The 17,867-nt window shown below is 37.6% G+C and overlaps 1 protein-coding gene across 2 annotated transcripts in view; it reads left to right on the plus strand.

Annotated features, from left to right (window-relative positions):
- The window catches only part of Scaper (S-phase cyclin A associated protein in the ER), a 477,645-nt gene that overhangs the window by 7,029 nt on the left and 452,749 nt on the right, over positions 1-17,867 (plus strand). For both annotated transcript variants that reach the window (XM_074061919.1, XM_074061920.1), the window contains exon 2: positions 12,540-12,603. In XM_074061919.1, coding sequence (XP_073918020.1) covers positions 12,598-12,603 — 6 coding nt within the window. In that variant the 5' untranslated portion in view covers positions 12,540-12,597. The remainder of the gene's footprint in view (positions 1-12,539; positions 12,604-17,867) is intronic.

Genomic DNA, 17,867 nt, shown 5'->3' on the forward strand with positions numbered 1-17,867 from the left:
TAATTTGCCTAAGATTGTGCAATTTGTATGTGGCAGTCTTGGGACCTGCATTTTGCTCTGATTTCAGAGTTTAGGCTCTTTTTATTGTTCCCTGTATATTTCTGTTGTGTTTTCCAGTGTGTATGGCATTCTTCCCTCTTCCCTTATAGCTTTACTTGTATGGTCTGTAAAGTTTTATGTCTGCCTTCGAAGTTTTTGGTGTCTAGCTTACAGCTGCCTTTATTGGAAGGGCTAGTAGAGCATTCAGCTTCACTGATTGGCTCTGAAATGACCAAAAGGAGGGACTTCTGTTTAACCAATGAGCCATCCAGTGATTCTTCTCTCCTTTCCTTCAGAATCTTTGAGGACCTACCATTTGTAAGGGACTATCTCGAGTAGGAGGAAGAGGAGATCATTAAGATACTGATTCTGTCCTTCAGGTTCCTAAAATGTAGTTGAGAAGAACCCTCATGTACGGGAAATGGGGATAAGAGGGTAGCATTGTTAGGTTTGTATTATGTGCCTGGTTTCAGGTAATATTTCAGAAATTATTTGGATACCTATTATTTGTCAAACGTTATCTGGTAGAAATTTGCATGCTAGCATTCTGCCATTTAATTTTGTAAAAAAAAAAACCAAATGCTCTTAAAATATTATAGAAGAGAAAACTCAGGTTCTGAGGGAATAACTTGTCTAAAGTTATATAACTAGTAACTGTAATGAACAGTTAAATTAGGAGTTAGTCCATATTAACTTTTTCTCACCGTGTCTTTTTTCAGCATCTGTCTGTTTCATCTAATCCTCCTAATGATCTTGTAAATTAGGATTAGCCTTCATTGTTGTTTTTTCTAAGCAGTGTACCCTTTTCTTTGAATCAATTTTATTGAAGCATAATTTACATAGGAAAAGTATATCTACGTTAAGTGAACAGTTCCAATAGGTATAAATCATGGATAGCTCTGAACCACTACCACAATCTGTGTGGAGAACTTTTCCATCTCCCAGAAAGTTCCCTTGTGCCCCTTCCCAGCTCCTTCTTCTAACCAAGGCAACCTTCTTTGGGTATTTCTCAGCTAAGATTAGTTTTGTATGTTATACAACTTCATGTGAATGCAATCACTGAATATGTATATTTTATTCTTTTTCTGAGCATAATATCTGAGGTGTTTATCTGTTTTGTTATGTGTATTCATTTTTTTATTGGTGAGTAGAATTCTATTCTGAATATACTACAATTAGATTATGTATTCTGTTGATGGCTATATGGGTTAATACAGTTTTAGGATATTGTGAATAAAGTTGCTATAAAAATTTGTGTGTAGGTCTTTGTGTGAAAAATATGTTTTTATTTCTCTGGGTAAATACCTGTACTTCTTTTTTTTTTTTTGGTTTTGGTGATACTGGGATTTGAATTCAGCCCTTTTTGCTCTGGTGTGCTACCACGTCCCGCTTTTTTCCTTTGTGATAGGGTCTCACAAACTTTTTTGCCTGGGCTGGCCTGGAACCATGATCCTCCCGATCTCAGCCCCTCACATAGCTTAGGATGACAGGCTCACAGCATTGCACCCAGCTATTGGTTGAGATGGGGTCTTGCAGAATTTTTGTTCAGGCTGGCAGCCATCCTCCTGATCGCAGCCAAGCAGCTAGGGAGCCTGGCTACACCATTTTTATGGATGAGAGTACTGTTACTCAAAGAGGTCAGATGATGTGGCTGATTCAGTGACTCTTTAGACTGTGTCTACTACATCACATTTTCCCCAACATTTGAGCAAAGGAATACAGAGTAAGGGGTTTGGGTGTTCAGATGAAGATCTCTGCTAACCGAATATAAGCCCAGGCTTATGGGCTGGGGATATAGCTCAGTGGTAAAAGTGCTTGCTTAGCATGTGCAAGGTACTAGGTTCAGTCACCAGCAACACACACCCACCCATACCCACCCCGCCCCCGACACCCACGGTAGAGTTCATGGAGATGACTTTTGAGCTGGCCCTGAACAGTTGATAGGCTTTGAAGATATAAAAGGTGAAAGGAATAGAGCAGGTAAGTAGGGATTCTCTAGCACAGGCTGTATTCGTTAGTAAATAAATATAAATTCCTACTCAATGCCAGGCACTACAATGTGTTCTGGGGCTCTAGTGGTAGCACCACCAACAGACATCATTGAACTTACATTCTTGTGGAGGGATACAGTCAGTACGTCCAGTAAGTACGTAATACAAAGTGATAAGTGTCCTAAAGGGAAGGCCGGATGGGGAGTGGCTGTGCTAGGGAGGATGGACGGGTTGAAGTGTACAACTTGATGTTCCACCATATGTACACTGTGAAATGATTACATCAAGCTACTTAACGCATCAGTCACCTTACCTTACCTTGTTTTTTTGGTGAGAACATTTAAGACTCAATCTCTTAGCAGTTTTCAGGCATTCAGTATATTATCACTAACCATAGTCTTCATGCTGTACAATAGACCTGTAGAATTTATTAAGCCTGTGTAACTGAGACTTTGTGCCATTTAACCAACATCTGCCTATTTCTCCACCCCCATCCCTGCAACCACCATTCTATGTTCTGCTTCTGTGAGTTCTGTTTTATTTATTTCCATATTTAAATGAGATCATACAGTGTGTGTCTTTCTGTATCTCTGGCTCATTTCACTTAGCATTTTGTCTTCTAGATTCACCTATGTCATTGCAGATGACAAGATTTCCTTCTTTTTGATGTAGTATAGTATTCCACACTCCTATACAGAGTACATTTTCTTTATTCATTCATCCACTGATGGGCACTTGGGTTCATTCAAATTGGTGTCTTTGTTGAAAGTCAGTTGGCTGTGGATATGTGGACTTTTCTCTAGGTTATATTCTGTTCCATTGGGCTGTGTCTGCTTTTATGCCACTACCATGCTTTTTTTTTGGTTACCGTATCTTTGTAGTATGTTTCGATGCTAGGTATTTTGTTGCTTCTAGCTTTGTTCTCTTTGCTCAGGATAGCTTTGGATGTTTGGGGGCTTTTGTGGTTCCATACAAATTTTAAGAGTGCATTTCTAATTCTGTAAATTAGACATTGACATTTTAATGGAAATTACACTGAACCTGTAAGTTACTTTTTGGATATTTTAACAACACTGATTCCTCTTATCCATGAATTAATATGGGATGTCTTTCTTTCTTTCGTTCTTTTTTTTTTTTTTTTTTTTTTTTTTTTTAGGTAGCACTGTGGTTTGAACTCAGAGCCTTGAGCTCACTAGGCAAGCACTCTACCACTTGAGCCATGCCCCTCACCCTTTTTGCTTTAGTTTTTGGTTTTAGATAGGGTTTTGTGCCTTTGCCTGGGCTGGTCTCAGACTGTGATCCTCTATCTCTACCTCCTGAGTAACTGGAATTACAGATGTGTACCAGCACGCCCAGCTTGTTTTTGAGATAAAGTCTCACTGACTTTGCCTGTGCTGGCCTAGAATTGTGGTCCTCCTATTTCTGTCCTTCCCCCAATAGCTGAGATTACAGGTGTGTGCTTTCCATTTTTTTGTGTCCTTCAGTTTCTTTCATCAGCGTTTTGTAATTTTCATCATAGAGACCATTTCCTTTCTTGAATAAATTCATTCCTAGATATTTTATTTTCTGTAGTTATTGTAAATGGAATTTTTTCATTTCTTTCTTGGCAGTTTGTTCTCAGTGTATAAAAATTCTATTGATTTTTTGTATTGTGCAACTTTATGGAATTTAATAGTTCTAGCAGGTTTTTTGTGGAGTCTGTAGGTTTTTCTAAATATAAATTGTGTCATCTGCAAACAGAGATAATTTGATTTCTTCCTTTTCTATTTAGACACCTTTTCTTTCTATCTCCTGTCTGTTTGCTCTGCTAAGGACTTCCAGTATGGTGTTGAATAAGAGTATTGAAAGTAGACATCCTTGTCTTGTACCCAATCTTAGAGGAAATGATGTGGCTGTGAATTTGTCACATGTAGCCTTTATTGTGTTGAGGTACATTCCATCTATACCTAATTTATTGGAGTTTTTTTTTTTTTAAATCATGAAAGGATGTTGAATTTTTTTGAAAGTTTTTTCTATATTTAGATGATCATATGGTTTTTGTCCTTTATTCTGTTGATGTGATGTATTACGTTTATTGGTTTGTATATATTGAATAATCCTTGCACCCCTGGGATAAACCCCACTTCATTGTAAGTATAATCTTTTTGAAGTGCTGTTTTGTTGAGAATTTTTGCATCTATGTTCATTAGGGATATTGGCCTGTATTGTGGTATTAGGGTAATGCTGATCTTGGAATGAGTTTGGAAGGGTTCTGTCTCTTTCACTTTTTTGGAATAGTTTGAGAACTGGTATTAGTCTTTAAAAGTTTGGTAAAATTTGCAGTGAAGCCATCTGGTCCTGAGCTTTTCTTTGTTGGGATACTTTTGATTACTGATTCAGTCTCATTACTCCTTGTTAGTCTCTTCAGGCTTTCTGTGTCCTTGTGGTTCCATTTTGGTAGGTTCTTTGTGTCCAGGAATTTGTTTATTGCTTCTAGGTTTTCCAGGTTGTTCATATGGTTCATAATGATTCTTCATGTTTATTGTCATATCCATTGTAATGTCATGTTTGGTTTTATTTATTTGAGTCTTCTCTGTTCTTTTGTTGGTTAGTCTAGCTAAAGTTTTGTCAGTTTTTTTTAGCTCTACAAGAAAGCAACTCTTCATTTTATTGATCTTTTGTGTTTTTTACCTCTATTTTGTTTATTTCTGCTCTGATCTTTGGTTTGCTTTGTTTTTGCTTTTGTGGTTCCTTGATTGCATCTTTAGGTTACTTATTTGAAATTTTTTCTTTTTTGATGTAGGCATTGATTGCTAAAACGTCACTCATTATTGTTTTTGCTGTATCTCATATATATTGGTATGGTGTTTTAATTTTCATTTGTTCCAAGAAATTTTTTATTTTCCCCTTTTTTATTGACTCATTGATTTTTTATTTCCAAATTTTGTGTAATTTCTAAAGTTGCTCTTCCACTTTTTATTCCATTGTGGTTAGAGAAGCTGTGTGATATGATTTCAGCTTTTTGAATTTGTTAAGCCTTATTTTTTGGCCTAATATATTTTCTATACTGGTGAATGTTCTGTGTGCTGATGAGAGGATTGTGTATTATGCAGCATTTGGATGAAATGTTCTGTAAATGATTGTTAGGTCCATCTGCTAGATATTTCTTTGCTGTTTATTTTGTCTAGATGATCTGTCCAATGATGAAGGTGGGTGTTCAAGTCCCTAACCATAATTGTATTAGAGCTTACCTCTCCCTTTGTATCTAATACTGTTTGCTTTATTTAATCAGCATTCAGGGTTGGGTGCATATATATTTTCAATTGTTTTTTCCTGTTGTTGAATGGATTCCTTTGTAATTATTTATAGTGAACTTCCTTCCTCTTTTAAAAGGAGTTTTTGACTTAAAATCTGTTTTATCTGATACATGCTTAGCTATTCCTCACTTTTTAAAAACTTTTGGCAGCACTGGGGTTTGAATTCAGGGCCTCATGCTTGTTAGGCAGGTGCTCATACTGCTCAAGCGACTCCGCCAGCTCTGTTCCTCACTTTTCAATCTATGTTTGTCTTTCCTGGTAGAAGTGAGTTTCTTATAGGCAGCATCTCATTAGGTCTTCAAAAAAAAATCCATTCAACCAGTGTAAATCTTTTAAATGGGGAATTTGATTCACTTACATTCAAAGTTATTATTTGATAAGTAAAGATGCACTCTGGTCATTTAAAAATTTTTTCTAATTGTTTTGTATATGACTAATTTCTCTTGTTCGGTTGTTTTCTGAATTGGTAAGGTTTGATCTTTTCACTTTCTCTTTTGTGTGTCTTCACTTCTAGAGAATTGTACTTCTGCGTGTTTTTATGATGGCAGTTACCATAATTTGCTTCCCATAAGCATTTTTTAGGATGCCATTTGGTTAGTGATGATTTCCCCCAGTTTTTGCTTGTTTGCAAAGACCTTATTTCTCCTTCAGTTCTGAAGAATCACTTTGCTGGGTTTATTACTCTTGGTTGGCAGTTTTTTTTCCCCCCCCTAATTTATAAGGTTTCTGCTGAGAAGTCTGCTGTTAGCATAAGGGAGGTTTCCTTTAATGTGATGATGTTTTTGTCCTGCTGGTTTTAGAATTCTTACTTTGTCTTATACTTTTACAGTTTGGCTAACGTATGTCTCAGAAGGGATCTTTTTTTAGTTGAATCTATTAGGATTTTTTGACCTAGATATTTGTATCTTTCTCAAGATATGGAATGTTAAGTTCTTTTTCTTTTTTTAAATGATTGCTCTTTGCTGAATTTCTCATTCAGATTGTGACACATTTTCCTAATTTTATTGAGTTGTCTGTATTCCCTGGCATCTCATTGAGTTTCCTTTAAATAATTACTTTGAATTCTTTTTCAGGCAACCCATCAGTTTACTTTTCTTTGAACCTGTTGCTAGAGTTTTTGTGTTGCTTTGGACACATCATTTTACCTCGCCCTGAACTGTGATTCTCCCAATCTCAGTCTCCCAGATAGCTAGCATTAGAGGTGTGAACCACTGTGCCTGACTAGCAAAGATCTTTTACTTCATTGGTTAGATTTAGTCCTAAGTATTTTATTGTTTCTAATGCTATTGTAAATGGGAATGTTTTCTCAATTTCTTTCCTTTTTCTTGGCAGCATTGGGATTTGAACTCAGAGCCTTACTATTGCCAGGCAGGTATTCTTACCACTTGAGCCACTCTGCCAGTTCAATTTCTTTCTTTTCTTCTTCTTGTTCTTCTTTTTTTTTTTTTTAATTTTTTTTTGGTGGTACTGAAGTTTGAACTCAGGTCCTCTTACTTGCTAGGCAGGCGTTCTACCAGCCCTCCATTTCTGTTTTTAGAATTCATTGTTAGTGTATAGTAATGGTGTTAGTAAAAATTACTGATTTGGGTTTTGGTTTTTTACCCTGTAACTTTTTGTATCTTGCAACTGTACTGAATTCATTTATTCTAACTTTTTTTCGGTGGGGTCTTGAGGGAATGTGTGTATGTGTGTGTATATGTAATGTTATCTACAAATAAAGACTGCTTTATTTCTTTCTAGTTTGAATGACTTTGACTTTTTTGTTTCCTTGAGTAAATTACTCTGGTCAGGACTTCTAGTACTATATTTAATAGATTTGATGAGAGAGACCATCCTTGTCTTGCTCTTTTTTTGGTGGTACTGGGGTTTGAGTTCAGGGCCTTGTGCTTGCTAGGCAAGAACTCTACCACTTGAGCCACACCTCTAGCCCCTTGTCTTGCTCTTGATCTAAAGGAAATGTTTTTAGTTTTCCATTACTGAGTATGATGTTAGCTGTGGGCTTGTCTTGTATGACCTTTATTATCTTCTATACCTAAGTTTTTGAGAGTTTTTATTCATGAAATTATGTTGAATTTTGTCAAATGCTTTTTTTGTATCTACTGAGAAAATCATATGATTTTAATCCTTCATTCTGTAAATCACATGTATTATATTTGTTGATTTGAGTATGTTGAACCATTCTTCCATCCCAGGGATAAATACCACTCAATCATGGTGTATGACCCTTTTACTATGTTGTTGGATTAGTTTTGCTAGTATTTTTATATCTGTAATCATCAGGGATATTGGCCTGTAATTGTGTTTTTGTGGTAATGCACAAATCTGGCTTTCTTATTATGATGGCCTCATAAAATGAGTTTGGGAGTGTTTTCAATTATTGGGAAAAGTTTGAGAAGGATTAGCATTGTTGTGGTTTGGATATTGAAATGTCCCCTGAGGGTCTCATGTGTTGAAGACTTGCTTCCCAATGTGTTGTTCAGAAGTTGGGCTTTTGTAAAGTGTTTTGATCATGAGGAGTTTGACCTTATAAGTGAATCAATCTGTTGATGGATTTGTAATTTGAAGGCATTATTGGGAGGTGGTAAAAACTAGAAGGTGGGGCCTAGTGGAGGAAGTAGGTCACTGGGCGTGTGCCTTTGAAGGGTGTACTTTGCCCCAGCTCCTTCCTCTCCCACACTGTCCCCTGTCCACCTTGAGGTGAGCACCTTCTTACACCACATGCTCCCTGCCATGGTATTTCAGCTTTGCCTTAGGCCCCCAGCAATGGAACCAAACATGGACTGAAACCCTGAAACTGGGAGCCAAACTCAACCTTTCCTCCTTTTAAACTGTTTCTCTCAAGGTATTTGTCAGTGATGAAGTCTGACTGATATGAACATTAATACTTCTTTAAGTGTTTGGTAGAGTTTACCAGTGAAGCCTTCTGATTTTGGGCACTTCTTTGTTAAGAACTAGTTGTTTTTATTTTTATGTATTTACTTTTTTTGGTGCTAGAGAGAGAACCCAGGGTCTTGTGAATGCTGGGCAAGTGTTTATACCACTGAACTATACCACAGTCCAAATTTTTGATTACTGATTGAGTCTTCGTTGCTTATTATTGGTTGGATTTTCTTACACTAACTTTTAGGACTGGGGTTGGTTGCTTAGCAAGTGTGAGGCCTTAAGTTCTATCCCCAGTATTGCAGGTCCCCCTCCCCCCCAACCCCCCCCAAACAAAAACAAAATAAAAAAACAATAACAAAAACCAAGCAAATACAAAATAGCAAGTTTTAGATTCGTTGACCTTTTCTGTTGTTTTACTAGACTCTTATTCCATTGAACTCTACTCTGAGCTTTATTATTTCCCTTCTACTTATTTTTTTAGTTTGTTCTTTTTCTAGTTCTTAGTTGTAAAGTTAGGTTATATATTTGAGATGCCTTCTTTGTTAATGTAGGTATTTATTGCTTTAAAATTCCCTTTTAGGACTGCTTTCGCTGCAACCCATATGTTTTGGTGTGCTATGTTTCCATTTTCATTTGTCTCAAAATATTTTTTTATTTCTGTGTGATTACTTCTTTGACCCATTGATTGTTGAGGAATGTGATGTTTAATTTCCGCATATTTGTAAATTTTCTAATTTTCTTCCTCTTGCCAAATTCTAGCTTCATACTATTGTGGTGAGAAGAAATTTAATACCATTTACATCTTCTTGGATGTGTTAAGATTTGTTTTGAGGCCTAACATATGACCCATCCTAGAGAATGTAGTGTGTGCTTGAATGTATGTGCATTCTGCTAGTGATGAATGTGATGCTGTGCATGAATCTGTCCCTAATACTGTTCAGGTTCAGGTTCCTTGTTGGCTTCAGGCCTGGGTGATCTTTCCCTATTTAGTTGGGTATCAAAGTCATCTACTATTATCATTATTGGTTTCCGTTTTTCTCTTCAGTTCTGTTAATAGTTGCCCTGTGTCTTGGGTGCTTTGGTTTTGGAGAGACATATGTGCTTAGAATAGTTATATCTTCTTGATGAACTGACTTTTTAATTGTATTATTATATGCTAAATGATTTAGAGTCTATTTTGTCTGGTAAAAGTGTAACTACCTCTGCTTCCTTTGGTTACCATTTTACTGGCATATCTTTTTCCATACCTTCACTTTCAACCTATGTACATCTTGAATGATAAAGTTAGTTTTCTAGACAGCATGTTGTTAGATCTTGTTTTTTTTTGAAATCCACTTAGCTACTCTGTGACTTTTGATTGGGGAATATAATCCATTTACATTTAAAATAATTGTAAGTAAGTAAGGACTTACTACTATCTTGCTAACTATTTTCTGACCATTTTGTACTTCCTCTATTCCATCTTTGGTCTCTTGCTATCTTCCTTTGGGATTTGATGAAGTTTTGTAGTGATGTGCTTTGATTTTTTTGTCTTTATGTATTGTATATGTGCTATAGGTTTTCCTTTGTGGAGTTGTTATAGTCTGTTTCAAAGTGGTGACAACTTAACTTCAACTGCATAGGAAAACTACATGGTGCTATGTGTGATGGCTGCATGCCTGCAATCCCAGCACTCTGGAGGCCTAGGCAGGAAGATTGCAAGTTTGAGACCCACCTAGGGTACATAGCAAGAGCCTGTTTCAAAAAACAAACGGGCCTACTGCAGTGGCTCAGGCCTGTAATCTCAGTTACTTGGGAAGTGGAGATTGGGAGAATTGTGGTTTGAGGCCAGCCCAGATAAAAAAAAGTTAGTGAGACCCTATCTCACCCAATAAACTAGGCCTGGTGGAGCTTGCCTGTCATTCCAGCTATGTGGGCGGCATAAAGAGGATTGCAGTCCAGGCAGGTAAGGGCAAAAATGTGAGACTCTATTGGAAAAATAACTACATTAATGGCTGGATGTGCTGACTCACACCTGTAATCCCAACTATGCAGGAGGCCTTGGGTAGGAGGATTTTGATCTGAGGCTGGCTCTGGGCAAAAGCACTAGACTCTAGCTGAAAAAATAAAGCATAAAAGAACTGAGGGATATGGCTCAAGTGGTAGAGTACCTTCCTAGCAAGCATGAAGTCCTGAGTTTAAACCCCAGTACTGGCAAAACAAACAGACCAGTTAAGTACCCCCAACTCCCCAAATAAAAGAAAAGCTGCAAAAAACTGCATTGTAGTTTTTCCTTGTTCCATATCTTATGTTAATGATGTCACAGATTACATGTCTCATGTGTGTATCCATTACCAAAGTTACAGTTTGTTTATTTATTTATTCGAGACAGAGTCTTGTTATGCTGTTCTGGCTGGCCTTAAACTCCTGGGCTCAAGTTATCTTCTGCCATTGGATCTTGTAGCTATTTTTAATGTTTGTCTTTTAACTTTCTTACTAGAGTTTCTTACTAGTCTACACCACTGTCACAGTATTATAGTGTATTAAATTTGAGCATATTTTTACCATTATAGTATTATTTTTATCATTTTCATATTATTAGCATCCTTTTCACTTCAACTTGAAGAACTCCCTTTAGCATTTCTCATAAGGCTAGTCTAGTGGTGATGAACTCCACAGCTTTTGCTTGTCTGGGAGGGTTGCTAAGGCCTCACTGAGAAAGTGACATTTGAGCAAAGCCAGGGTGAAGGGTTAGTATTCCAGATTGGGGGGAGGGGAAATAAGTGAACACCCTTTGGCTAGAGTGTCTGCACATTGGGGGACATAAAGAGGCCAGTGTGGCTGGATTGAACTTAATACCAGGGAGCAGAGGTACAGGAAGGGAGAAAATTGAGTGTGGCAGGCTGCCATGAGGACTGGCTTTTTACTCCCAGTGAGATGGAGAGTCTTTGAAGGTTTATGAGCAGGGGCACTGCTTTAAAAAGATAACAGCTTTACTGAGATGTAACTCATATGCCACATAATTTTCCCATTACATTTTTTTAGCATATTCACAGAGTTGTGCAACCATCACTGTAATAAAATTTGGAACGTTTTCATCAACATCAAAAGAAATCCCATATCATTAGTGGTCACTGTGCTTTTCCCCCAAACCCTCTTCAATAGTCTTTCTAACTGTGGATTTCACTGTTCTGGACATTTCACATAACTAGAATCATACAATGTATGGTCTTTTGTAACTGATTTTCTTTCACTGAGCATGATGCTTTCAAAGTTCATCCATGTTGAAGCATGCATCAGAACTTTATTTCTTTTTAGGGCCAAGTAAATTTTATGGCTATACCACATTGTATCCGTTTATCAGTTGATGGACATGTGGGTTGCTTCAGTTGTTGGCTATTATGAATAAATCTGCTATGAATATTCGTGTAGAAGTTTTTGTCTTGATATATGTTTACATTTGAGGAGCTACTTTTTTTTTTTTTTTTTTTTTGTGGTGGTGCTGGGGATTGAGCTGAGGGCCTCAAGCATATTAGGCAAGTGCCCTACCACCAGGCTGTCCCTCCAGCCTGGAAGTGCTGTATTCTAGAGGAACAAATTCACTTGATAAAGGACAAATGACCTAGGAGGTTTGGTTCCATTTGGTATTTTTCTTTGTTCATTGGTTCTTGTTACAGGGTTAATCCATTTTTCTAGTAATTTCCCTGTTTCTCTATGTTTTATATAGTTTCTGTGCTTTGGATTTCTTTGAGTAAAAGTTTGACCACTTTAAATAGGTTCCCTGATAGGTAAGCCCTGTTCTTTGTGGAGACTTACGTAATTGGTCATTAAGGTATTCTGATAAAAATCCCAGTTGAGGACCATTTTTAAGGCATGGTTACATATTGTTTTCAAGCTGAGTTGGGGCTCACTAGTGAAAACAGCATTTAATAAATGAAATGGAACAGAGAAGGGAAATATTAGAGTTCACCTCACACAATAGGGAGACATTTCCTTCTGAAATTTTTCTTTCAGTTAAACACGAGTGTGAACTGAGTCAAGATATAAGATGCGTGTGTGCGGGATGTTTGATAAACATGTTCTTCTGGGTTAGGATAGCCTGTGCTACCCAAGTGATTAACACTTTCTGATTTTACTCTGTTTTTGGAGAGTATTAAGGTATTGTTCAATGTGGAATATTTAAAGTCTGCTCTATCATACCCTAGCAGGCAACTAAAAGGAACAATTTTTTTTAGTATTTTTATATTTAATGCAGTGAGAATCTTGTGGGGATGAGCTTTGTATCATTTTATGAATGCATATGATTTTCTATAATGCATGACTAAAGGTATATATATATATTTTATTGTAGGAGTCATACCCCATGGGTTTATGTGGTAAATGACCTTGGCACAGAAGAGAATTAAAGAATGATGGTAAGTAATCAAGCTACCTTAAAGACTAGCCTTAGTTTTTTGTTTGCTTTTTGGTCTTTTTCTCTCCTCTCTTCTGCAATTTATTTTTCATTAAAAAAATTAATACTTGTTTTAGGAACTGTTTCTACTTCCTAGGCTTGCCCCTGACAGACTTGTGGTACCTAGGGCAGGAATACAGATGAAAACCATCTTCTCTTCTATCTTAATTTGAAAAAGTTGCAAATCAATTATGTCAACCCGTGGCCTGCCTTCCTACCCAGAGCCCAGCAGGTCTTAAAGAAGCCAGCTCCTCCTGGGCCAGGCAGGGCAGAGGTGGCTGTGGTAATTCCTGAATCTGATGGGGACTGATGAGGCCGAATTCCCCAGAGAGCTGAGTCAAGAAGGCTCCGTCCCCACACTGTTCTACCTCAAGATTTCCAGCCGGTTCTGCATATCCTCATACACTATTCAGACTGAGAAGGAAGAGAGAAAGCACAGGGAATGCACCTCCTTCGGGAGGTTTCGGGTGGCCCACCTTAACCAGAAGGAGATATTCTTACTCTGGTTTTCCAGCACCCAGGCTGCCATTTGCCGCCTCCTTTTCTTACCTTCATTGGCTGGCTTGCATGGTGTGGGGGTTGGGAGGAAGGAGGACAGTCCAGTTTGTGAGTCCCTTTCTTTTAATTCCTGTTTACACAATTAGTTACTTATTATCTTGGGTTTTAATGTTTCTGGTGGGTGGAACCCTCTACATTGTGTGGCCGAGCATCACCCCCTCTTGTGGTGGAAGGGCAGTAGTGCATTGACCTATGTGTTCCTTTCTCATCTCATCCTGCCCTAATTCACACTCCCTCTCAGGTCTAAGGATTTGATTTTTCGTATCTGTCACTTGGGATGGTTTTACTCCTGCTTGCTCTGTATCCTGAGAATTTCCTACAGTGAGGATATTTTGGTCATAAGCTCTGTTTTTGTTTTTTGAATCATTTGAAGGTTTTTGAAGTTAGCATACTCCCTGATCTCTAACAACTTAAGTGTGTATTTCCTAAGAACAACACAACTCTCTCATGTGACCACAGCCAGTTATCAAGCTCTGGACATTTAATAATTTACATGATACTATTATATAATCCACTACAGATATCCAAAGTTCACCATTGTCTTGGTGTTTTTTAGAGGTATTTTTTTTTTCTTGATCCATTTTGTTGTTGAGTCTCTTTTGTTTCCTTAAATCTGGAACAACTGCACAGGCTTTCTTGTCTTTCTGGACTGTGCTAGTTTTGAAGAGTACAGGGACGTTATCCTGAAGTCTTCCATCAGTTTAGTGTTGTTTCTTTATGATTAGATTCAGTTTTGTGTTTCTGGAGGACATCCCATGAATGATGCTGCACCCTTCTCAGTGTGTCATGTGGGGAGGAAGATGATGTGCACTCATCCTGCTGCTTAACTTCGATCACTTGGTTACCATAGTACCCTGTCAGGCTTTTCTGCTTTGCCTTTGGAAATTAGTAATTTGTGGAGAAATACTTTGAGGCTGTGTAAACCTCCTGTATCTCAGCACATAGTCACTCCCTGGTTATATAACCCATAGGTGACAACATTTATTAAAGATCTGCTGGGAGGAAAAGTTTTATATCCTCCCCAGTTATTACCTATGTAACTGCCGTCTGGAATCGTGGGTTTTTAACTTCAATTAGTGTTTTTATCTATTACTGTGATTATTTTGAAGCTCGGATTGTCCCAGACATTGGATGTTCCTTCCAGCTGGCTCTGGGATCTTTTCAATGTGTTCCTGTTGTTATTTGAGCATTTCTATACTTTCTTAGTATAACAAGCTGCTCCAGTTTTATCTTGTGCTTTCTTGTATAATTCTTTTTCTAAAGAAAAGAAAATGTACAGGCTTGGCTCCGCAGTAGTGTTGAAGGGAAGTGGTGGTTAGTACCTGGCCTCCTAATACACTACTAAATAAATCAGCATTTGCTTGAGTTTGTTAAGAATCTTATCATGATGGATGTGAAATTTTATCATACTTTTTTCATGTTCATAACATTAGGCATTTTCTCTTTTATTCTTTTAATATAAGTTATACTAATTGGAAAATGTTAAACTGACCTTGCATTTCTGAAGTTAACTTGCTGTGGTATATGACCTGGATCCGGTTTGTAAGCACGTGTTGGTATATCTTGTATATCTGTGTGTGTGTGTGTGTGTGTGTGTGTGTGTGTGTGTGGTACTGGGGTTTGAACTCAGGGCCTTCACCTTGAGCCACTCTACTAGCCCTTTATTGTGATGGGTTTTTTTTTTTGAGATAGGGTCTTGCGAACTGTTTGTCCAGGCTGGCTTTGAACTGAGATCCTCCTGATCTCTGCTTCCTGAGTAGCTAGGATGACAGATGTGAGTCACTGGTTCCCAGCACTTCTTTACTCTTGAAAGGCACTGAGGTGTAGTTTATCTTTCTTGAGTTGTCCTGTTAGGTTCTGATAGAGCTATGTAGGCCCCATAAAATGAATTGGGATTTGTTTCTTTATAAGAATTTAATGTAATTTGCTTGAAAGACTAGGAAAATTCAGTAGCGAAACACATCTAGGTTTAAATTTTCTTCTGTAGGATTCCATGTATTCAGATTTTGTGTTTTCATTTATGCCAAGATTTGGCAAGTTGTGTTTTTTAAGGAATTAGACTATTTCAAATAAACTTACAAATTCATTTGTACATTGTTGCTTATAATATTCTTTGTGAGTGCCTTATTCTACCACTTGAGGGTCCCTCCCACCCTTTGTTTTTAGTTTGTTTTTCTGATAGAGTCCACCTGTTTTTGTTTGGGTTGGCCTCAGAAAGCAATTCTCATACCTTCACCTGTAGAGTAGCTGGGATTACAGGCAGGCACCACCATGCCCAGTTGGTTTTTGAGATAGGATCTCATGTACTTTTTGTCTAGGCTGGCCTGGAATCTCAGTCCTATTGTCAAAGCCTCCTGAGTATCTGGGATTACAGATTTGTGCCTCCAGTCCCAGCATCTTTTTAATGTTTGACAGTTCTATAATCTGTGTGACATTCCCCTGTATTCTTGATACTGTGTATTTTTGCTCTCTCCCTTCGTTCATGTAATCATTCCTGCTAAGGGGTATATAAATTTCATTAGGGTTTTCAAATAACGTGCTTCTGGTTTTCTTGATTTTTTTTCTTATCATACTTTGGTCTTATATTTTACTGCTTTTTGCTGTTTACTATTTCTTTCTTTCTTTGGATTTAATATACTCTTTTTATAGTTTCTTGAAATACAGACCTAGTAAGTGATTTTTATCTTCTCGTCTTTCAAATATATCATTTAAGGTTATACAATCTTATATTGTCAGCTTTACAGTACTATACTACAAAATACTTGAGGCAACAAATTTATAGGGATCAAAGGTTTATTTAGATCACAGTTTTATTGTTCTAATCTTCAGTGGGAGGGGAAAGTGGGAGAGAGTGGGAGAGGGAGGGAAGGAGGGGTGTGTGTGTAAGAGAGAGAGACAGAGAGAAATAAACAAATAAACAAGTAAAACCAGAGCTCAACAACAACAGTCCCACCATCCCCTTTTGAGGGCATAACTCCAGTGACCTAAGGACCTTCCACAAGGCCCCACCTCCTGCAAGTTCCACCATCACCTCCAGTTGTGCTAACCCTTTAACATAAGGGCCTTTAACACGTGAGACATACTGCAGCAGGTTCCTTTAAGCCTGGCTTTAGCTGCATCTTGCCATAATTTTATTATCATTCAGTTGAAAAGATTTCATTGTTCTCTTTCTTTTTTTTTCAATCGCAGTACTGGGATTTGAACTCAGTGCTTAACACGTGCAAAGCAGGCACTGTACCACTTGAGCCAGTCTACCACCCTCTGTCATTTTGGCCCATGAGTTAGAAATTTATTGCTAAATTTTCAAACTCAGGGGAATTATTCTGGTTATGTGTCTTTGTACCTTACTTTGAGATTAGTGACCATGATGTTGACTGTTTGGAAAACTCCATATGCTCTAATTAAATAGTATATCTTCTGCACTGGTGAGTGCTGGGTCCTGTAATTCAGATGCCTCAAGTTTGTAATTATGTTGCTCAGATCTTGTAAGTTGCTAATTTTTTGGCCTACTTCACCAACTCCTGAAAAAGATGTGTCATACTCTTCCCTAGCATTGCGTTTTTCTGTTTTGGTTTTTTTTTTTTTTTTTTTAGTAGTTTAAATTGAGTTAGCTTTTATTTTTTTATTTTTTATTTTTATTTATTTATTTTTCTCTTCCATTTTTTTATTGTTTTATTATTCATATGTGCATACAAGGCTTGGGTCATTTCTCCCCCCTGCCCCCACCCCCTCCCTTACGACCCACTCCGCCCCCTCCCTCTCCCCCCCCCAATACCCAGCAGAAACTATTTTGCCCTTATCTCTAATTTTGTTGTAGAGAGAGTATAGGCAATAATAGGAAGGAACAAGGGTTTTTGCTGGTTGAGATAAGTATAGCTATACAGGGAGTTGACTCACATTAATTTCCTGTGCGTGTGTGTTACATTTTATGTTAATTCTTTTTGATCTAACCTTTTCTCTAGTTCCTGGTCCCCTTCTCCTATTGGCCTCAGTTGCTTTTAAGGTATCTGCTTTAGTTTCTCTGCGTTAAGGGCAACAAATGCTAGCTAATTTTTTAGGTGTCTTACCTATCCTCACCCCTTCCTTGTGTGCTCTTGCTTTTATCATGTGCTCAAAGTCCAATCCCATTGTTGTGTTTGCCTTTGATCTAATGTCCACATATGAGGGAGAACATACGATTTTTGGTCTTTTGGGCCAGGCTAACCTCACTCAGAATGATGTTCTCCAATTCCATCCATTTACCAGTGAATGATAACATTTCGTTCTTCTTCATGGCTGCATAAAATTCCATTGTGTATAGATACCACATTTTCTTAATCCGTTCATCAGTGGTGGGGCATCTTGGCTGTTTCCATAACTTGGCTATTGTGAATAGTGCCGCAATAAACGTGTGTGCAGGTGCCTCTGGAGTAACCTGTGTCACAGTCTTTTGGGTATATCCCGAAGAGTGGTATTGCTGGATCAAATGGTAGATCAATGTTTAGCTTTTTAAGTAGCCTTATTTCATCGATGATCCATTGTTCATTAAGTAATGAGTTATTTAGTGTCCAGCTGTTTGCATGTTTTTTGTCTTTACTTTGTTGTTGAGTTCTACTTTTACTGCATTGTGATCAGATAGTATGCACGGTATAATTTCTGTTTTCTTATATTTACTGAGACTTGCTTTGT

The sequence above is a fragment of the Castor canadensis genome, chromosome 19 (genome assembly GCF_047511655.1).
Source record: "Castor canadensis chromosome 19, mCasCan1.hap1v2, whole genome shotgun sequence".
Lineage (NCBI taxonomy): Eukaryota > Metazoa > Chordata > Mammalia > Rodentia > Castoridae > Castor > Castor canadensis.